Source organism: Schistocerca cancellata, chromosome 3, assembly GCF_023864275.1.
Source record: "Schistocerca cancellata isolate TAMUIC-IGC-003103 chromosome 3, iqSchCanc2.1, whole genome shotgun sequence".
In the NCBI taxonomy this organism is placed as follows: Eukaryota; Metazoa; Arthropoda; class Insecta; order Orthoptera; family Acrididae; genus Schistocerca; species Schistocerca cancellata.
The window spans coordinates 275343323-275367334 of record NC_064628.1 but is presented as its reverse complement, the minus strand read 5'-3'; the positions used below and the strand labels follow the sequence as shown (position 1 = coordinate 275367334).

Sequence of the window (24012 nt, the reverse complement as noted above, 5' to 3'; positions counted from 1 at the left end):
GACTTTCCTGTACGCTGAGTCTGTCCTTCCGACAATCATATCTTTTTCGATGTATTCACATGTTTCCTGCATCCATTTCGTCTTAGCTTCCCTGCACTTCCTATTTATTTCATTCCTCAGCGACTTGTATTTCTGTATTCCTGATTTTCGCGGAATGTGTTTGTACTTCCTCCTTTCATCAATCAACTGAAATATTTCTTCTGTTACCCATGGTTTCTTCGCAGCTACCTTCTTTGTACATATGTTTTCCCCCCCAACTTCTGTGATGGCCCTTTTTAGAGATGTCCATTCCTCTACAACTGTACTGCCTACTGCGCTATTCCTTATTGCTATAACTATAGCGTTAGAGAACTTCAAACGTATCTCGTCATTCCTTAGTACTTCCGCATCCCACTTCTTTGCGTATTGATTCTTCCTGACTAATGTCTTGAACTTCAGCCTACTCTTAGAATAGAATGTTAAATATACTTGAATATTTCTGGTACATCAACTGGAGATTTTTCAGCACTCATTTAACTTTAGGACTCTGTATCTCAGAATGAACAAAAATGGACCTGTTCCACTATTGAAATAAGCCCTTCATATAAGCTTGGCTTGGGCAATCTATAGTGACTGCGAGCCTAATTCACATACTTACCTAAGATCGCGGTCCGCCAGTGTGGATGACGCAACAGAAGTGCACCTACCGCATAAAGTGAAAATTGTAACATCTGTGACTGTAATGTGTAAGGCGTAACGCATCGAATGATGGCACCCCTTTCCTGACGTGTCACGCCAAGAAATTGTGCTTCAAAACACGAGTTTTTCACAGTACAATCATTTTATGCTCACCCCGTCTTCAGACTCTTACATTTACGTATGTGCCATGAACACTGTGTCTCTACTTATGACGTTCTACAACAATTGTTCTAAGACATCCGTTGCAAAATTCTCCAGGACTAAGAGTAAATAAATAATGCTAATGGCACGTAAATAAATATAAACATCTGTAGATGGGGTGCCAGGCAATTTGAAATGTCATCACGGAAAAATAAATGCCTACAAAACAACAATTACCTCCTGCTTCAGTAGTCGCTGTGTTATACTACGTCCACAAGGGACAACAGTTATTTACTAACGTTATTACGAGAAAGAATAAAAAAAGATAAAATACTTCAGTGTGATACGCAATCATAGTCCTCGTGGAATTGGGAGTAACTTCACGATTTTTCGCCATCACAAGGTCATTCAAGTGAAATTTAGTTATTGTTTGGTTGATTCAGGGTTGGAAACCAAACAGCAAGTTCAACGGTCCCATCGGATTAGGGAAGGATGGGGAAGGAAGTCTGCCGTGCCCTTTCAAAGGAACAATTCCGAGCTCTGCCTGAAGCGATTTAGGGACATCACGGAAAACCTAAATCAGGATTGCCGGACGCGGATTTGAACCGTCGTCATTCCGAGTGCGATTCCAGTGTGCTAACCACTGCGCCACCTCGCTCGGTGAAATTTAGTGTGTAAATATCCACAAACACTGCTAACAAGAGATTTTTAAATATTTGTCCAAAAATACTTTTGATGAGTGATCATAAAGGCATGGGTTGTTTCTATAACACTAAATAAATTAAGTGCTCATGTCAGACTACAAACGTGTTTCATTTTATGTTCCATTCCAGCGATGGTGAAATGGCGTGGACGGAGTAAGTACGATTTGAGCTGCAAACCCGAGTATCAGCGTAAATATCCTAAATATGCGTCCCGGGAGGAGTACAATGAAAATATCTCACTCTCTCTCCCAAGATTTGTCCGTGGGCCGGATTGAAACCCAGTTCTCAATGAATTGATCTAATTATGGAACGAAAAGACCCCCAAAAAACACAACAGATCTGCCCCCGACCTGTACTACACCCACACACACATTAAGAGTTAAATGCCTGATTCGGTCTTCGGTGCATACGGCGCCTTGTATCATTTGGAAAGAGGCAAGAAAATCATGACCTGTCGGAGCACACTACATGCCTCCAGAAAGCTGGTGTCCAGTTTCTGTGTAGTCTTTTGTCCTTTGGTCTACTGGAGACTAGGAACAGTATGTGCCGATCTGACCAATGGCCTTCTGCGAGAGATCATAACGTCCACTGCAAGCACTTCCCTTCAGTGTTCCCCCAAAAATTGGTTTAGGCAGGGCTGCAATGAGTGACAGCAGCAATTTCTGACGGGTTTCAAAGCAGCTGTCACTGAAAAAGCGTGACGACCTTTTCGTGACTTCTGTCAATTGCGATCTTGTAACGACCACCGTTCTCAGGTCGTGTACACATCTACGAGTTGTTCACCGTTTCTTGCACTCACATGGACAGTCTGCGTTGCTACATCAATGAAGTACACAATAAAGATGTCGTAAGGTGTCCGAACACTGTGGTTCCTTTCTGGCAAACGCAACAAACTGGCGTCTACATTGCACTTCACTGTCACGACTTATGTCGGTAACTGAGGACCGTAGGGCCTCCTCGCTGTTGTTATACAGGGTCTACAACTTTCCAAAACGAGCCCTGTGTTTTTGTAAAGGGGTTACTAATATTGTGTACGGCTAGCTTTTATTTCAATGACCTAACACTAAACGTACGTCAAATAAAGTTTGCATTTTTTGTAAATGTCATGGTGTTATGATTATTATTGTTCAGGAAACTGTAACAGAAGAAATGTTGGGTAATGATCTTGTAAGAATTGGTATTTCGGAAAAGTGAGTTATCTGTTAGTTAAAACTCAAAACACTTTATTTATTTTCATACAACAACTAGCTGATCTCGCCCACGCCTTGCTGTGGCTCGGTCTGTTTAAATGAAAAATAAAGAAAAGAGAAAACACGCGTCTCTGTGAGTATGGGAATTGGATGAACTTCCTAATCACCTTTCCCCCCTCCCCTCCCATCACTGCCCATTTCCTCCTCTCCTCTCTTGGACCATTTCCTCCGCCTCTTCCTCTCTTGCCCATCGCCTGGTCCTCCCTTTCTTTTTCTTCTGCGTCTCTCTCCATCTCCTCCTGACCACCATTTTGTCCTTTCTGCTTTCTACGTCCATTTGCTGCCACGCCTCAGTCCATCTCCTGTTCACCGTCTTATTGACATTGAGCTTTGGTTTTTCTTATAGAAAATTCAGATTTTGTAGTAGTACTTTAATCAGAAGCCCTTAAGCCATAAACAAAACTTTACTGTTTGCTAACTGTATGTATACTGTTCTCCAGTAGAGACCTATGAAGACGCTCGGTATTCGCATGCAATGTTGCGCCAGAATTTCAAAGAAATCGCTGAAGAACTTTCGGAGGTATGTGAATTTCAAGAAACGAACGTCTTATTTATATAGATTAGAATAACACACATCATTAGTTCAGATGGACTTATTCAGTAAATAATAGTACTTTCATATGGAGGTAAAATACTATTGAGCACACTAAATAGATGAGTTCATCATTTCTTGTGTCACACAGTTACATATTTTGGTAATAAATAAATCAGTATCTCGATATATTTAGCGTATTTCGATATATTGCGTAAGACAACCATCGGAAACGGTGAGCTTGTGTTCTGTCACTAACAATTTCATCGACGACGGCACACTGAACCGCACTTCACAGTTTTCCATTGTACTGAATCAGAATTTAAAAAAAAAGACACATATATTATCACTTTCATGGTGTATGTTTTTACATGTGTGATTGTAGCAGTTAATATTTAAATTGATAATTATGAAGAATTGTATTTTCATATTGTTTGTTGCAAAATATTTAAGTTTAATACCCATTATTGTGAGTTTCAAAAATCTATAAATTAAGTTGGACTTCAGTTTCTGGAGATTCTATGTTTCATTGAGTTCAGTATTTCATACAGTGGAAAAGACATTTGTTGGATCTTACCAAGACACAAAGGTCCTTCGAAGTCACAAAATCTGTAATTTGCCAAATTAACATTGTATATCCTTTATGTCAATGTACAAAATTCGATAGTTCTCTTCAGAATAGTCGGTAGTATTTGATAGATAGTAAGTGAATCGGTCGCTCACAACGTATAATCTTTCTGTTTTGGTCTCTATATTGAGGCTGCTGACATACTCCAAGCGTTCACTGTCTTGAGCTATCATGCGGAAGTTCTTTGGATCGTGAGGCTTGGTCGTGTTCCAGCAGTAGATGGCCACATCATCTAGCACGGGGAAGAATAGTAGTTGTCCATTGGGATGCACCACCATTTCTCCGCTCGTCCCAGATAACTCTCCAGGCAGGTTAAGCTGAAACAGAAACAAGAGCCCCTATCAGAGAGACAAGAAATTTTGAAAACATACTGGAACTTGAATGATCTTTGGTTTATACAAGAATAAATAGTAACAGCGTAAGTTAATTTCCATTATTCTCACTAGTAGCGGCCAGTTTCATATGCAACTGTAGGCAGATGATGGTCTTATCCAGTCAAAAAATTACGAAGGAGTAGTGGCTAGGTAAGTATTATAACAGCATCGCTCTAACTTTTGTACATAATTCCGAATTTCTTTAATGTTACCAAGGAATTTTTAGCGCGAGTAATGTGATATTTCTGGACACACCAATTATGTTCCTTCATATTTATTTCCTTACTGATATTTAAGTTTATTTAAAGACAGTGAATATAATCGTGTTTTCTCTTAGACCGTAACAGTGTCCACAACCGCACAGTCGTAGCATGCGTAGCAATCTGGCCATAAGACAGATCTACTCTCGGCTACATGATGGAGGGTCTCGTGGATGGAAAAAGTCTGCAAACAGTGAGGATACGTACATCTAACAAGGTGGAAAGTGTACTTCCTATTATAACGATGTTTCCTCGTATTCAGAAATCCACTAATGAGAACTTGCGCACAATTACCTGAATTCCTACCTTTATGGGTGACGAGGGGATAGGCATAACAATTTGATTATCACATCGATAAATTAAACCTTGGTACCGTTCTCGCCGAAGCAAAATCCCACTCCATCGTTCAGCCACTTTCTCATAGCCCTTCTCAGTAGCAGGAGTCCGACTCTGGAGTAACCTCCCGGATTATAAACGGTCCGGTCACAGTAATGTTGCCACCGCGTATGCTCGACGTCAACGTGGAATACGAGTGTAACACTTGTCCAGTGTAACAGAGCACCTGACAGCCCTATTTGGATCTTTTAAAATAAAATGAGATGGCCCAGCCCGTAAATAAAGTGGTATGCCGTGCCGTAATTAGTTTTCTACATTTCAAGGGGAACAATGCAGTAGCAGTCTTCACTGCGACGGTGGAAGAGTGCAGCGCCAATGCACCATCATTGACTTTGTGTTAGGTGTTACAGAAGCTCTTAGTGTGCTCTGATATGTCTGAATGATGGAACACGAAAAGGCAAACTGACGTCTCTGCGAAGTACTAGAAATCGACACAGAAGTGGGCCTCCTGGTGCTCAAACACCACCGTCTGGTAAAAGGGAAAATTAATCACGCATAAGTTTTCAACACCTTGCATGACATTCTGAACACTACACTGCTGGAGTGCGTGACTTGCCACACCCCTCTAATAAGCCAGCAGAACGTAAGTAGCAGCACTATTAGGTCAATTCAGATGACTACTATAGCTGCGTAGTCAGCACGAAGGAGACCGATGAAGAAAGCAAACAGTGGAAGCATATGGAGCCACCACTGCCAAAACAAGTCCAAGAACCAACCTCCGGGAAAGGTGGTGCTGTCATGGTGTACTGTGCTGATTATGCTCCTAAGGGGCAAACCTACAGAGGAACAAGCAACGAAAGCCAAGCATCGTGAGGACCTGCGCAAGGGAGCTCTCCCCACGACCACATCCCAGCCTGGTCTGCATTGGACACAACACAGGTGGTCCTTCTTGCGCTATCAGACTTCGCCTCATCGCCATACTCTCCTGTTACGTCACGAACTGATTTATTCCTTTCTTGGATGAAGAAACCAATGGGTGGGACCTATGTCCCTGAATTGCCAAAATTCAAATTTATACACTCAAAGCTTCCGACGAGCCGTCCGTAGTTGGGGAAGATGTTTGCATTTATAGACGAAGACATGGAGAACAACTAGCAGAATCCTCATGTTTCATGGTAGTAGCTAGACTTTATAGATTATATAATGAGAACTTCTAGCCTGTAGATAGACGAGTGGCACTGGGAATTACACAACAGAGTAATTGCGAGACTTTTCTCACTGAAGAATTTCAGTATCTGCTGAGGCTCAACGAAGTAACTTCCCTCTCGTTGTGTAACGCTTAAAAGACAGTTATTTGTAATTCTGCCACTGATAACTTAGGACACAATTAATCCTACTTGGACGGTGTGGATTATAAGTAACTAGTAAACTCTCAAACCGTGAACTTCCATATAACTTCCAGTTTTTCTTTTCCGTCCTCGATGGTTTGATCTGTTCCGCGACGACTTACTCAGTAGCAGTTACAGCCTCCATCCTCAATTATTTGTCGGATGTATTCAATCTCTGTCTTCCTCAATCGTTTTTAGTCTCTGCTGTTTCCACTGTTACTACAGCAGCTATTCCCTGGGGTCTTGACACGTTTATCGTCCCCTTATTCCTTTTTGTTACTTCTTCAATATGTCTTTCTTTCGTCGATTCGGCAGAGAACCTCCGTCTTCCTTACCAATCCACCTTCAATGATAAAAAGGAGTACTATTATGTTTATCTTGGTTAATTAGATTTTTATGAATGGTACGGCAGTATGAAGGCCACTATCTGCAATAATCTATATCAAAAGCGCTAGTCTCTTTTGGGACACATGGAAAGCAATGGGCTAGGAACGTTGTTCTGTGCCAGCTTAGTCTAATACTGCAATGGGAGACAATGTAGGATTGCCGCTCTGTTATACACAGCTGCGTAGTAATCCTTTAGAGTAAACAGAGGTTCACAGAAACTGACCAAAATAATATTCAAGATACCTGGCATTACAACAACAGAAAGTTTTCATCGGTATGAAACTCATTCATGTGTTGTGCGACAGCCAAACACATATACCATTACCTGCGTCTTGATGTCCAATACCTCCCCGTCGGTTGCATCGTGAACCACATGCTTGTCCACAACGCCCTGGATGTTGCTGGCGAAAGCCTGGAAGAAGAGTTTCCCGTCGCAGCTGTCGCACGCCGTTACACCACACAGGCCGTGCGGAATGTAGTGGGCTGGTCCTCCTGCCTTGGTAAAGAAGAAGCCTGGCTTGGGGTGGAAGTACTGGCTCTGCAGGTGTCTCGAGGCTCCAGTGCTGAGGTCGGTCACCGTCAATACATAGGCTCTGGTGTCGGAGATGTACGCCGTCAGACTACCAGTGTCGCACGAGGCGTCCACCTGAATACAAATACATGTCACTGTGTGTCCTTTAACATGCCATCCCTGTTCTAATAGAACTACTGTTGAAGATTATGGAATAATAGCTTTTAACGTCTCTGAAGAAAAGAGAGGTTGTGACGAACAATATGATTGCAATAACTAAGCAATAAGTATTAAAATAGTTATTTAAATAAAAATAAATTGATAATAAAATCCGTTTTTGTATCGGGCAAAAGTATAATTTCACCCAGTTCCTTACGGATTCCTATGCCCATACATCTGGTTCTCAAAATTTGTAAGATTTGTAACGGAACGCTTGGAATTGAAAATAGCAGTAACTGAGAGTTGAAGTTTTCATGCATCAGTTACATATTCAGGCACCCCACGATTTTCTTCATAAATCTTATAAGTACTTTTGTAGGTATTAAAATGTCATGATGACAAATTTTCAGAACTATCTGAATTGGTTTACGAAGCTGTATGGGGCTAGGTGAAAGTACTTTACATTTTTAGTCCGATTTAAAAACATGTTACATTATTAATTTCTTTTTATGTAAATAATTAGTTTCTGCTATTTAGTCTTGTGTGTGAATTTTCTCAATGGATTGTACACATTTTGCTCAAGTTATAAGAAAACAGGTGTATTTCAATGTCATTTCGCCTGATTGTACCTGAAAGACACTTGTGCTATACTTACTTATTAACATGTGCATAATGTTAATAGGAAATCTATGGATGAATGATAGAGGACGGAACAGGTGACTGTACCACCTAATCCTTGGAAGGATATGATGATGATGATTTATGTAGAAAATGAAACAAATATGCAACCAAGATTAACTTTTATGACTCTTTATATTTCACTACTGGAATTATACCCGTAGGTTTACCCTGTATGCATATGTCACGTATGTTGCACATATCTTCTCTTTCACTCTCTCTCTGTCCATCTCATTCTCCCCCTCCTCTCTATGTATCTCCTCCTCTTCCCACACTCTGCTCTGCCACGCCCGTCTACAGGTACACACCCAGAAACGCACTCCTATACCACCTGCAAATTATGCCGGTTCTGCAGGGCAGCCTAGATGTCAAATATTACCAAGCTCCTTTACCCTCACTTCCACTATACCGAAAAAGCCGACAGTGAAAATGAGTTAATACTACATTGTCATCCAGTTCTGAGCTGTGTTTAAAATTTCATGTCTCTAACTCATCGGGAAATTGGTTTAAAATCAATTGAAAAATTTCTTTGTAACCGACAGACACGAAAGTAAGTGGCCTAATAAAAAATGAAATAACGAACTTGTGGATAAACCGTGAATCCTAATGGGAGGCATAAACCAGGAAAATCAAATAAGGTGCTGAATATTACGTAGAAGACTATATCGTTTTATAATGTAACTTGGAAATTCAGAATTAGGTCTTTGATTGAATGAAAATATCAAGCAGTAAATTTTGTTCATAAGATGTCCATCATCGATAAGGAACTGCAGCGTTCAGGGAACACGAATCCCAAATCCCAGATTGTGTAAAAAAAAGTAATACAGAGCATCATGATCTCTTCCTCCCGCCCTGTCCATCCGCCGCAACCCAATACACCCAGACAAATTTTTGGAGAATAAGAATGGATTCTGGACCTAAAATTTCATGCTTTTATGAACTCATCATTGTTGTCAGTACATATACTCCAGCCTTGAAACTTTTCCAGGATGCTAGCAAACTGACTACAATACGCCTTCAGGAATTACTGTAATCTATAATATGTCTATTAAAGTACTTTTATTCAAGGAAGTCAGAAACCACCAACATGATAAAGCCCAATTGACGGAGGATAAAAGAACTGAACGGCTTGCTTGCGAAAGCGATCTAAACACCAATACTCAGAATGCTTCTAGAATTGTTACGAATAAAGCTCATCTTTCAGCCTTTAGAGCTGCCAACAGCATCTGAGCTGATAAGCAACAGCAGAAACTTAAGGAACATCACAGAGAAGTAAAACGGAATTAAGGAGTCCAAAGGCTCAACAGTCGGCAAGACATCCTGTACAACGCTAATCAGATGACATTATGACTAAGGCATACAGATGGATCCCCAATTAGAACATTATTTTGATCTGAATTTCATTCAGAACAATATGATCAAAATTGCCCTCGTTGTTGCCAAACCCCCCCCCTGACACCGTAGGTGTCAGTCACGAAAGAGTCGTACTTTGCTCTTGCTGTCGAGAAAAATACAGCAGTGTACCACATACTACGTGCTAAGCCGACAGGACGAACAAATTAATTTTGCTAAGAACATAGAGACCGAAAAGTCGGCTCGGCGTTAAGGTGCGCACGCAATGTTTTGTGGGGTAAAGCGCTAAATTTCACATAAAATGCCCCGATTCCAGGAAAAAACTAAAAAACTTGTCGGATAATGTCGAAGAACGAACAGATACATCAAAAACAAAACACGGGAAGTGATACTATAAAAATCTTTAACACCATTTCTGTCCTTACTTACTGAATGGATGGTGCTCATGGATCAAATCCAAATAACAAGTGAGTAGAATTAAGATAACAGAATTGAGCTGACTCAGAGCCGTAAAATGTAGACTAGTTTTATTTAAGGATAAAGACATTAAGAATAAATTAACTTACGCAAAATAAGTAATGGACTGAACACATTGACGGGATGAGCAGTTAAAGATTACCTGCGAAAATCGTAAGATACAATTACATAGTTTATGAAGTGAATGAAGATCATGGATATCACTTAAGAATATGCAGAACGCTTGAAGTATAGAATAAGAATGCTAGACAGATGACTTCAGTAGTTTCGTCCCTTAGGAATTCACACGCACCCAATAATACAAATCAGCAAACTCTGTAGACCTTTCTCATATTTTTAATAATGTCTGAAGAAGTAGACACTGATGATGATCTTGCACCTCTACTAACTTCAAGAAATCTGTGATTGCGGAATATTTCTGACATTAGCTGCATTAAGTATGAAGATATCTATTGGCGACACATGAAAATTTGTGCAGGTCGGTTCTCAATACGAATTTCCCGATTTTCGCAAGTTGTCGCCATAACCACTTTGGTTATTCGTGTGCTCTTCCTGGACGAACTCAAACATTCATTTATATCATACTGTCTACGAGTGCATCGCTCACAACTTTTTACATGCATTCTCGTCACAAGATTTCCAGAAGCTTAGAGTATTTGACGTTAGTATTACGACTGTCATTTTGCCCATCGAGGTGTTTTAACAGTCGTAAGTACTACTAGCCTCGACAGGAAAAATTTCGATTGTAATACCAACGTTAAATACGTTCGTCTCTTTGAAAACCTGTGGTGGGAATCCAAGTAAGAAAGTTGCGAGCGATGGGATCGTAGACAGTACGACATAAGAAAGTTTGGGTTAGTCCTGGAAGTGCGTTCGGACTGCCGAAGCGGTTAAGGGGCCCCGTCGTGACAAGCGGGAAATACGGGTTCGAGTCCTGCTCCGGTAAAAATGTTCATATCTCAACAACTGGTAATACCTTCATACATAATGCATCTAATATCAGAAAGATTTCACTGTTGGGAAAAGATTTCATGCACTTTCTCATATTAGCATGTCACAAGAATATCAGAATTTGCAGCACGGGGTAGCCGCGAGGTCGGGGCGCCTTGTATGGTCCGTGCGGCTCCCCCCGAAGGAGATTCGAATCCTCCCTCGGGCATAGCGTAAGCTAGTTTAAGTTAGATTAAGTAGTGTGTAAGCTTAGGGATCGATGACCTCAGCAGTTTGGTCCCATAAGACCTCACCACAAATTTCCAAATTTCCAATCAGAATTTGGTAAGACGTCAGTCGATAGAAAATGTAGCTGCTTTATTAATACATTGTCGTTTCATACAAATACTCACCCATAAAGTAGAGTACATAGAGTTGCAGGCTGCGTTCTGGATGACTACGGAGTTGATGACCTCATCAGTCCGCAGGTCGAAGGAGACAATTTTGGGTGGACACACATTTTTGGGGCTCGTTGTCAAATCCAGAACACCATTGTCAATGGCATACAAAGTATCATCATCCGCCCATGTTTTCTGAAACAAACGGTCAAAGATTGTATTCACATTAGACATTTATGATAACAGATGTCTGTCGAGAATCGCGGATTGCCCTGATCATTGCAACACTCAGAAAATATTACTCGCCCCGTCTCGTAGAGCTCCTTGCCCTTACTTGGTATGTATCTACTGCTTTTGTACATAACTGTCTGCCGTTTAAAGAATCGTAACAAAAGTGAGGGGACAAGGAGTGGTGGATAAAGAGTTGTCGTATGTTATTGGCTAGCTTTTAAATAATGAAATTCAGAATTCTAAGAGGAATACGATCCTTTAATTGCAGCGAGAAAGATTTCTATAATCAAATATTCTTGTTAAGTTTAAAGAAAAGCAATAGGAATGGCGAATGTAAGTGGCAGGTGACAATGAATGGACTTCTGTATTTCGGGAAGTAATAGTTTTCTATGGTGTGTCTGAGATTACGCACGATTGCCGAATGTTTTCAGTTTCTTTAATACTGTGACAAACACATTTTTCCTAATATAGCATTCCCCCTTAAATAAAGAAAGGTCATACTAACAAACCGAGCGAGGTGGCGCTCTGGTTAGCACACTGGACTCGCTTCCGGGAGGACGACGGTTCAATCCCGCGTACGGCCATCCAGATTTAGGTTTTCCGTGATTTCCCAAAATCGCTTCAGGCAAATGCCGGGATGATTCCTTTGAAAGTGCATGGCCGGAGTCCTTCCCCGCCCTATTCTAATCCAATGAGACCGACGACCTCGCTGTATGGTCTCTTCCACCAAATGAACCCAACCAACGTACAAACGAAAAGATATGGCAGTAGGACTGGAAACACTTCTTCAACAATAGCGTCTTTTACTCCACGAAAAACGAAGATAATAAAGAAAAGACTTAACGGATTAGTTTATGGAGAAAAAATCCTAGTATATGGAAGAGATGTGTTGTTAAATCGAGATAAGAGTGGAAGAGTATTGCCTATTGGACAAAGACGCTAGTTTCCTGCTGGAATGGAAAAAGAAGACAAATGGGTATACCAAGAGCATATAACATAAGGAACGTTTGTCTGCTTCCAAATATCTAGCCTTTTATGCATTAAATTACCATAAAGAAAGAAGCTTTTGGAACTTTACGTTGGGAACAGGGCACCATATGTGAGTGAATGAGGAGGGCAAGGTATCATGTAAAGGAAATAACAAATGGAACAACTCGGAAAGTGCGCTACCGATGAACACTAGGTCATCATAGAAAAATTAAAGGAAAATTTACTGTCAGGAATAATTTAATGTAGAAGTAAACGGTAATCCTTACTAATAGTAGGAATAAGCAGTTGCCACATTGCGTAGGAAGTTCTCAGGTACCCAAGTGAACAACACAAAGTGCAGCGGTAATCAATAATACTGTACTTGTTGCTTGTGTGTATTTAACTCAAAACTCATTGGAAATAGCTGATAGTTTGAAACTACTAAAGAAGTGTCTACCGATCTCTTTTGTTCTTGAAATATATGTGCCGAGTTGCTCATTACTTTCACTCTCTGCCCTTTCCCCATTACAGTATTCATATATTTCTGTGTTGTATTGCCTCACACTAACGTTAACTCTAATTTTCTCTTCCTCCATAGACAAGTCCTCCTCCAGTTAAATGGAAATCTTTGCACAGTGAATGTATTTGTAACGATGGAGAATAACTCAGGTAGCCTCGAAGCATCGGAATAAGTCTCCTCTTTCTATGGTGTTCTTATCGGGTTCCATGGCAGTGCCACTGTGTTACTGGCACACAAAGCTGCTCGTTCTGCAGCTGTATCATATTAGCCATAACAAGCGCACAGTCTTTAATCAGATTGTACGGTGACTCCTACAACACAACCCTAAGTTGGTGAATAAGACGATAAGTAATGGACGATTAGTCTGGCAGCAGGTTCCTCTCTTTTCTGTTCGCGTTCTCCTCCCCATTCTATTGCTTATCCTCAGTTTATATCCTGCCCATCTTACTCATTCACATCATAGACATTTTGTAAGCAGCCGTTAAGCTAGTGCTGATACGTGGTTGCCCAGAAGTACAATGTGAAAACTCGGCTTATTCGCTAACGCAAATACTGTGCATTCAAGAGATAACTTCATGTATTCCAAGCGCAGTGACAGAGGTAAAATGTTAATAACAACTTAAACAGGTGAAGGAACTGACTGATGTTAGGTATCTCGTTGATGAGCCTCTGTAGTAGTCGGACTGGAGATGCAAGCGGAGAATGTGCCATTCTTAAGATTGCGTCGTATTGATGGAAGATGCCTTCAGTGAACGTTCCGAATGACAGTTTATAACTAAACGTTTTCTTCTTTTTCTTTCGTTTCTTCTGACTTTAGAGTACGTTAGAAGAATAACTTTTTAGAATTCTGTGCCTTGCTACAGTCCAGTATTGTTTCATTCTTTGTGATCTTGCTTTGTTTTCTTCTTAAGAGATTTGGATCGTTCATATAGTTTTGATTTTGTCTTGGAACCTCTTTACTTTCTGAGTTTTACCAGTGGGGAAGTTTTCAGTAATTTTCAGTGCTCTTAAATCCTTCTTAAACAGATTTGGCTTGGTTTTTTGTTGCTAGAGTAGTCAGTTTCTTCGTTAATACGTTTTGATTCATTCTGAAAATTTGCGTATAAAAGTGAATATCCTTCATTTTGTCTGAGTGTTTTGCGGATGGTTGGTAAATGATTTCATTTCTGATGGGCATCAGCTACTTGTTACGGAAATTGGAGCCTCCTATTTCTCTTAATACCTTCATTACCTTGATATGCAGCATTTCACTTGGGCTGTGATTGTTGAGGGACAGTGTTTTCCAACGTGTAGAGCTTTTCGTTTGGTTACCTTTTAAGGTGTATTATTTTTTTGCATCCAACGAGAGAGACTTTCTGTTATACGTATTTTTGGTGAGTTGGGTGCCCATTTCAGTTCTATTTCTACTAGATTTCGGGGCCTTCCTGTCGAGGGCGCTCCATCTGATGCACCTGACCTATCCACTGACGATTCCTATTCTTTATTCTCCCACTCTAAAACGTTTATCATTATTTTTGTCATTTGAAAAGAAGAAAAGAGATTTTGAAAACTATTTTTATCTTCTTGTTTTATAGGTTGAGCATTTATTCTTTAGTGTCTTTCCAGTTCTCGACTAGTAGGACCATATCACCTTCATATGTTTTTGTTTTTTGTTGGTAGTCGGGTTCCACTGTAGGTCATAATGTCCCACTACGTTTTCATTCTAGGTCAAACTTTAAAAAAAATTTTTCAGGTTCGCTTGTTTTCTTCGTTATGCATAGTTTCTCTTTCAAAGTCAGTGAAACTAGTAGTTTAATAAAATTTAACCTTCCTCGTTTAGTAGTGCAACATCACAGTTTCATAATGAATCGAAAAATATTTAGTCATTGTTACTGTGTTGCTTCGAAATGAAGTTATGCATCGTACTCAGTTTGCGGAAAACACATTTTTTCGCCAGGTACTTCATATTCTGTTCGTTTAAAATCATATGTTCAAGCGTATAAATTGTACATTCCATTCTGAAACTGGTTTCTACAGCTGGAAAGAGTTTTCTCTTTCCTTCTAGACGTCATCCTCGTGCATTACCTTGGCGTTGCTAATGTGTTACGTTCATTTTCATACTTTGTACTATATTTCTGCTGCCACTCGCTGACAGCCTGTAATTTATTATGCTAGGCGCAATGTGTCTCGGGACCTTTCGCATATTCAGTTGCCTAATGTTCACACACTTTTATCAGGTTTGCGACGTGGCAAGAGAAACGAAATGATCGTATGCCATTATTAGCTGGGAGACCCCATGTGCGGTCGTTTGCCCGCCCAGACAGAACTTTTTTATTCAGTGTCACTTCGGTGACTTGAGCGTCGATGATGATGAAATGATGAAAACACACTACCCAGCTCCGAGTGGATAAAATCTCCGAGAATCTCACCCCCAGCCCCTGCCGACTGGCATTCAATCTTGCTAGCTACTCAGAAATCCATGGTTACATGCATTAGAAGCTGTTTGCCTTTCGTTAATACTCCAATATTATTAAAATTTTCAGTCTGCATTCTGGATGTTTTTATATTTCATATTTTATAAATGACTGGCCGTTACAGAATAAGAGACTGTTCTCACACACTCGGGTTTAGCGGTGAGGCTTTTAAATGATTAGCATTTGATATCTTTCGTTGTATATTATTTTCATTTGAGCCTAAAGACTCGAGGCTGAAAGTTCGTTTTACTGACGCAACCAAATTAAGTGCTACTGTTATATGACTTACCTATTCCTACAGTTCCGTTTTGATTTATTTTGCTCTTGTTAACTATTTGTTTGAAGGAGGTATGAAATAATTTGGCTAGAAGTTTATTAATAAGTAGAAATATATTTACAAACAGCATATCGAAGTTATATGGCTGACAAGAATCACTTACATGCTCGGGGAACCGCGCGCCGGTATCCGGGCGGTCTCGGGTGCCTTGCCACGCTTCGCACAGCTCACCCCGTCCGAGGTTCGAGTCCTCTCTCGGGCAAGGCTGTGTGTGTTGTCCTTAGCGTAAGTTAGTATAAGTAGTGTGTAAGGTTAGGGATCCATGACTTCGGCAGAGTGGTCCCTTAGGAACTTATCACCACCACGCTCAGTGTGATGGAAATAGATACACAGCGTTCTAAAGATAACTTCAGCGTTGTGTGTCACTACACGCACGTTATGCACTATGTAATACACGCAATGAGATAGTTTACATGAGATGGTTTGCTTCGGCAGGTACGACATGCGGCGGTATATTTGCATGCTTTACCTATATTTTATCTGAGGTTATATCTGCAGTATACGCTTCATTTTAACAAAGCGTTAGAGTCACGTAAAAGATAAACTTAACTGTCATTAACTGTTGGCAGAAATTTAAATATATTGTGGTTAATGTACTGGTTCTTATATCACATCCATGTTGAAAGCCAGGAAAATGTAGCTCCTCTTTCATTTCACTTTAGTTACGTGAAAATTAGGCGATTAATAAATGGTAGAATAAAAATAAAAAGAAAATAAAAACAAGTATACTCTCAGCAATAAATTTTAACACACGAGAATACTAGTGGTTTAATAAGAGTATTTTATATGCTTGCCGATGTTAGTACTGGACGAAACTTAGATATCACGTCTTAGAAACAAGTCTCGGACAATAAAAAGTTTTTGATATAATGTGATTTGTCCCTTATTACAGCCTTCTACCTATTTACCCTATTATAAGTCGCCTATTAAAGAATCACCAACAAGAACGAACAGACTGGTCTGACGTGAGATTTCACCACATTCCAGTAACTTCAATACTGCGTTTAACTCTGCATTAAGCACAGTAAACGAAACCCCAGAGACGATCACGGGAAGCCACAGAGCAACCAAGAGAGTCTAGCTGCTTATGTCTATCTGCGAATGCAGCGATACCCTGTGAACTCGAAATTCGCCGACAAAATTCCCAAGTTAGTTCGGCATATTATTTTGAGTGTTTCGATAGATGGTTCTTATAGTAACCGCAAGCTGATACGACCGGGGGACGCTGGCCGTCCGGCCAAGGGCGTCGATGCTGAGTCGCCGAAAACCACTAACGATGGACGAACAATGTGATAGCGCAACGGACCGGTTAAGTCCGGAGTGTAAGACAGAATGAGAGCCGAGACGTAGCAGCGTGTGAAACACCGCAACGCTGTGTACAAGGAACGATACGTGAGCGCAGTCACGTAAGGCAGGACGTGGGCTCATATTTTCATCCTTGCAACTGCTTTGTTGGAGGGTATACTTCACTCAGTGTGGTATGCAGCTGCGTAGAGCGGTGGTGGGATGTGTGTTATCTTGGATGCGAAGTATAGACCGTGGCACACGATACTTGATCCACGTCTCCCGTTGGACAATTCCTACAATCCGCAACTGCCGAGCTGTGCCGCCAAGTTGTCAATTGTGTCGAACATTTTCTGTGCTTTGTCTCTGACTTTTGATGCAGAGACTTTTCCTTCACTGCGTCGTGAACTTCCGTTGTGGGTGTCCCACCAGCAGGCCTCCCGGGCCATACGTAGACCACTGTTTTGTATTACATAAAGTATATGAAATTCGTTATACATGTTGTTCCTCAAGATGTCGGACCACACAGGAACTTAGGTTCCACTATTGCTTTGTAAAGCTGTATCTTCCTGCTGCTGTTCAGGTGAATGCACTTGAAAAATGGTACCAATGGTTGAAGCATGCGTAGTCACGCTTCTTTCATCTCTGCCAGGTAGAGTGTGAAGAGACGCTTCTTATCCACGTAGACCCGCAAGTATATCACTGCTGGGGACCATGGGATAAGCTGGCTGTTGATTGGGTCTGGACCTGTGCGCTGTTTGCTTTAGAGCACACCCAAGGGTGCTGATGGGCTGGTGCTGGCACCTAGCGCTGACGGGGTGAAAGCCTCTCTCGCAAGTATTTGGAGCGCTGAATAGCGGTTATCGTCTAGATTCGTGCGTTCTGGCAGGATTTCGAACCAGTCAAGCTGGGATACCAGAGGTTTCGTGGTCTAAAAAATGGTTCAAATGGCTCTGAGCACTATGGAACTTAACTTCTGAGGTCATCAGTCCCCTAGAACTTAGAATTACTTAAACCTAACTAACCTAAGGACGTCACACACATCCATGCCCGAGGCAGGATTCGAACCTGCGACCGTAGCGGTCGCGCGGTTCCAGACTGTAGCGCCTAGAACCGCTCGGCCACCCCGGCCGGCTTCGTAGTCTACAATGGCTCGTTACTGAGTAATGATTAATTTTTTGCTACCCAGTTATCTTTGTTTGTGTTAAAATACAGCCGCGGGGAGTGGCCGCGTAGTTAGAGGCGCCATGTCACTGACTGCGCGGCCACTCCCGTCGGAGGTTCGAGTCCTCCCTCGGGGCATGGGTGTGTGTGTGTGTTGTTCGTGGCATAAGCTACTTTAAGTAATGTATAAGTCTAGGGACCGATGACCTCCGCAGTTGGGTCCCTTAGAATTTCACAAACATCTTAACATTTGTTAAAATACATTGAAGCACCAAAGTAACTGGTATAGGCATGCGTATCAAATACAGAGATATGTAAACAGGCAGGATACGGCGCTGCAGTCGACAACTCCTATATAAGATAACAAGTGTTTGGCGCAGTTGTAAGATCGGTTACTGCTGCTGCAATGGCAGGTTATCAAAATGTAATTGAGTTTGAACGTGGTGTTACAGTAGGACACGAGCGATGGGACACAGCATCTCCGAGGTAGCTATGAAGTGAGGATTTTCCCATACGACCATTTCACGAGTGTACCGTGAATATCAGGAATCTGGTAAAACATCAAATCTCCGACATCGCTACAGCCGGGAAAAGATCCTGCAAGAACGGAACAAACGACGACTGAAGAGAATCGTTTAGCGTGACAGAAGTGCAATCTTTCCGCAAATTGCTGAAGATTTCAATGATGGGCTATCAACAAGTGTCAGCGTGTGAACCATTCAACCAAACATCACGTTATGGGTTTCCGGAGTCGAAGGCCCACTCCTGTACCCTTTATGACTGCACGACACAAAGCTTTGCCCCTCGCCTGTGCCCATCAACACCGACATTGGCTCTTGTGAGAAGTGAGAACGGTGAGTGAATGGAACAAGAATGGTTTCAGCCAAGACACACAGGGAATACCGTCGACATTCGCATTTTTGTGCAAATGTATTCATTGCCTTACAGATACAGAAGTTAAAAGTGGTAAGAAACGGTATGAAATTACTCTGTACTAAGCCACAGGTGACCGTGTGTCCCTTTCACCAAATTACTCCCAAAATATCTCTCAGCAGCCTGTTAAATTTTGTCAGTGGACTTAGCAGTCCCCTTGTGTAGCAGTGGAGCTAATTTAAAATGTCTGATATGAAATACGTGCACAGAATTTCAGTTTCTCCTGTATCTTGTAAGGATCCTGTAATATCACAGGTCTAGTTACTTCCTATAATTTCTAACAGTTGAGAGTCAGTTTATCGAATTGATTATCCGCAATGACTTTGTTGCAGGTACCTCCGTTTTGGCCGAGGTGGAATATTAAAATAATTACTTCCCACTGAGAGTGTTCGGAATGAAGTCCAATTTCTGTTACTCAGCGCCACTGCTCAGCGCGGAGAAAATCTCCGACCCGGAAAGAAATCGAACTCGAGCCTCTTCGCTTGGCAAGACTCACCGCTGACCTCGCAGTTACTGAAGTGGAGAAATTCTATTTTTTTTTTGTTTATTTGTTTAATTCATAATATCTACGAACGCGTAGTGTTCTGTTAAAGTTGCTCATCTGTCTGGTATATGACTATTCGCGCAGCCGGCCGGAGTTGCCGTACTCGTTCTGGGCGCTGCAGTCTCGAACCGAGAGACCGCTACGGTCGCAGGTTCGAATCCTGCCTCGGGCATGGATGTGTGTGATGTCCTTAGGTTAGTTAGGTTTAATTAGTTCTAAGTTCTAGGCGACTGATGACCTCAGAAGTTAAGTCGCATAGTGCTCAGAACCATTTGAACTATTTTGAACTATTCGCGGCGCGTTATTTCAGTTGAGAGTTTCACAATATAAAAATCGTATAGTGGCACGCAAAATATTAATTATCTGTGACCCAGCGATATGGCACAATGGTTAGTGCATCGGGGACGCATTCCGGAGGACGACTTTTCAAACCCGCGTCCGGAAATCCTGATTTAGGCTTTCCGTGGTTTCCCTAAATCACTTCAGGCAAATTTTGAGGTGGTCCTTTGAAAGGGCACGGCCGATTTCCTTCCCCATCCCTCCCTAATCCGAGGTTGTGCTGTATCTTTAATGACTTCGTTGTCGACGGGACGTGAAACACTAATCTTCTCTTCCTCGTCCTCATTTATTGTGAATGTATAAAAGTATTTGCTGTGTCGTCTTTTCAACAATAACTATTACTCGAAATGTATTCTCTGTTGCGAATATGGACAACAGTCAGCTGAATAATGGAATGACAACAGTGAAAATTTGAGACCGACCGGAACACGAGCCCGGATTTTCACGCTTACTCCCTTGCCATCCTATCCGAGGTCGATTCACGGCCAGACCCAAACTTCCATATGTCGTCAGCCTTGTGTCTCCAACGTGTACTCGTACACCCATTATGAATATTACCGTACAGCGGAGACGTTTTAATTGAAACACTCATGCCAAGTGTTGGCGGATAAAAACTATATTTAAGTGCGAGTGTTGCTCAGGTATACTATTAAATTCCTTCAGGCATGCATGTATGACGGAAGGACCGTTTAATCGTATTTCTGAACAACACTGGCACTGCATTAGTGGATAAAAAACTACCGTTCTGACTCAATAACAGCAATTGTTCTTTATAGTGCCCGTCATTATCTGCTTCCTCAAAGCATTAATCATTGAGTTATATCAGTCTCTTTATGGACACAGTTGGGAGAGGCAGCAGAATCGACGTACGTGCAGCATCACCAACGCCGCCCCGCTACAATCTCTTTAATTCTGATACTGCTGTGTGGCCCTTCAGTAGTCAGACTCGCAGACTACATAGACGTGACAAAGGGTATGAAATAACGATATGCGCATATACAGGTGTCGGCTGTATCGCGTACACGAGGTATAAAAGGGCAGTACATTGGCAGAGCCGTCATTTGTACTCAGGTGATTCGTGTGAAAAGATTCCGACGTACTACGGGAAATTAACAGACTTCGGACGCAGAATGGTGGTCAGAGGTAGACACATTCGTCATTCCATTTAGGAAATCGTTAGGGAGTTCAGTGTTCCGAGATTCACAGTCTCAAGAGTTTTCCTAGAATACAAAATTTCAGGCATTACGTCTCACCATGGACAACGCTCTGGCCGACGGCCTTCATGTAACATCCGAGAACAGCGGCGTTTGCGTAGAGATGTCAGTGCTAACAGACAAGGAATACCTCGTGAAATAACAGCAGAAATCACTGTGGGACGTACGACGAAAACGTATTCGTTAGGACGGTGCGGCGACATTATACGTTAATGGGCTACGGCAGCAGACGACCGACGCGAGTGTCGTTGCTAACAGCGCTACACCGCCCGCAGCGTCTCTCTTGGGCTCGTGGCCATATCGGTTGGACTCTGCACGACTGGAAAACCGTAGCCACGTCAGATGAATCCATATTTTAGTGGATTATAGCTAATGGTAGGGATGGAGTGTGGCATAGACCCCGCGAAGCCATGGACCCAAGTTGTTCAAATGGTTCTGAGCACTATGGGACTTAACTTCTGAGGTTATCAGTCCCCTAGAGCTAAGAACTACTTAAACCTAACTAACCTAAGGACATCACACACATCCATGCCCGAGGCAGGATTCGAACCTGCGATCGTAGCGGTCGCGCGGCTCCAGACTGTAGCGCCTAGAACCGCTCGGCCACTCAGGCCGGCGACCCAAGTTTCAACAGAGCACCGTGCAATATGATGGCAGCTCCCATAATGGGGTGGTCCACGTTTACGTGGAATGGACTGGGTCCTCTGGTCCAAATGAACCTACTATTAACTAGATGTGGTTATGTTCGGCTACTTGGAGACCGTTTGCAGCCATTTATGAATGGAACTTTTGTAGATGATAATGCGCCAGGTCACTGCCCCACAGTTGTTCACGATTGGTTTGAAGAACATTGCGGACAATTCGGACGAATGATGTGGCCATCCAGATTGCCCGACATGAATCCCAGCGAACATTTGTGGGTTATAATCAAGAGCTCAGATCGCGCAAAAAAATCAAGCACCGGCAACATTTCGCAGTTATGGACGGCTTTAGAGACAGGAGACTTCCAACAACTTGGCGAGTCTACGCCACGTCGAGTTACGGCACTACACCGAACAAAAGGAGGTCACACACGGTACTGGGAGGTATCCCACGATTTTTTGCACCTCAGTATATTTCAGCCTCGGTTTTATTGACTTCACACTTGTTCGAAATTTCCTCGTTGTTCATGAACGATTATAGAAAAATTGTCCTATAATCGAGCGAGAACAGCTTGGAATGCCGATGTGACTGAAACTATCGCCGGATGGTAGGTGGCAGCTCTCCAGCGTCTGCACAGAGACTGAGTTTGGAGCCGCACACTGTGACGTGATTTGTAGAGCACAAAGGTAGATGTATGTGCCACAAGAGACTCACCACGGTAGTGACGATGTCCACCAGCTGATTGTCGCAGTCGGTGATGGTGTCCTCCGTGGTGCGGTGTATATCCACGTTGGGATACGGCTTCTGCTTTGGATCCTCCTCGCCGTCGAAGGGGATCGTGCTCAGCGTTACCGGAATGCCGCGCCGCATGAGAGGCGTCGTCAGGAATATGCGGTTCCGCTGGTAACTATCCACTGAAAACCAGTGAACGTAGGCAGTTAATTTTGGGTTTGTTGTCTGGCATCTAACTACAGAATTCACTACGACTGAAGCATGATTACATCGCATCAAACGGTATTGAGCTCACCCATAGCAGCGTATACAACCTATCCTAATGCAAAGTTGTCCCTCCACTTTGTGTTCAGTTCTCCATTACGTCATGAACGTATCAGTTACAGCCTGTTATATTTTGATAACGACGCTTTGGTAGTAGTGTGCTTGTTTGCTACGATTTGTATACAGGTCTTCACTAACTACATTTTAAATCCTGTGTTTCGAAACAGTAGTGGCGTGTATCAGCACCATACAAGAATACGAGGATTTAATTTACGGACACTGCTATTAAACCGTGCCCTTCATATCACCCTGGTTTTTAATCAATAACGTATTTCACCAGGATACTATTTTGCGTCTCTTCATAGCAGTCACGGTTCAGTGACATTGTGAGTAACAATAAAAAGAAAAAAAAAACACTCAGAACTCAATAAATCATCATCATAGAAATTATAAAAATTGAAAAAGTCAATAATAATGAGGTGTTTCCAAAAGCTACGTAGATATATGAAGGTGGTTTATTTGCAACAACCGGTTTCACGTCACTGGACACATCTCCAGGTTTATCTGCGAATAACACTAATCACCGTGAGAAACTGTTTAGACAATGGTGTAAAATTCAAACCCATAGATAGGGTAACCATTCAACAAAAAACAATGACAACTACTCATAATGGTTATCCTTATCTGTTGCTGGTGGATAATTGCAGAGTCCCAGCATTCGGGAAGTTATCCACGTTAAGAGTCAAATCACGTTGGAGGGTTGTCGTAATAAAATTTATTACATCCAACAGACGCTTGTAAAAATGCACAGAGCATACCTCCTGAATGAGTCAAGCGTAGAAAAAATGGGGGAAAACCAAATAATAAATGGAACTCTACTGTGACGACGATAAATGCCTAAAATTTAACAAACATCTAGGGAAACTACTATACATACACGGTAAATATCATCCAAAAAATAACACTGTAGGATGGAACCGGAACTTTGAGAATGGAAGAAATCTGTAAAATAGCTTACCGGATAGCGCCATGCAGGATATAAGATACAGTAGACACCAACTGTATAAGCTCAATGTAAGTAAAACTTGCAGTCCTCTGTGAAGTGCGTACTTCCGCCGTATTGCTAGAAGAAGACCGATATGGTGTAATCAACCCATGGAGGCTAGCAGCACTGGAGGGCGGATGGTCATGGTGTTTTTTTT

At 42.0% G+C, this 24012-nt stretch overlaps 1 protein-coding gene across 1 annotated transcript in view; it reads right to left on the bottom strand.

The window, feature by feature from the left end:
* Positions 1 to 3382: 3382 nt before the first annotated feature.
* LOC126174934 (protein yellow-like) overlaps positions 3383 to 24012 on the bottom strand; it is a 36679-nt gene continuing 16049 nt past the window's right edge. Inside the window, exons 3-6 of the mRNA XM_049921391.1 lie at positions 22529 to 22728; positions 11200 to 11379; positions 7004 to 7324; positions 3383 to 4250 (exon numbers count right to left, since the gene is read on the bottom strand). Coding sequence (XP_049777348.1) covers positions 3930 to 4250; positions 7004 to 7324; positions 11200 to 11379; positions 22529 to 22728 — 1022 coding nt within the window. The 3' untranslated portion in view covers positions 3383 to 3929. The remainder of the gene's footprint in view (positions 4251 to 7003; positions 7325 to 11199; positions 11380 to 22528; positions 22729 to 24012) is intronic.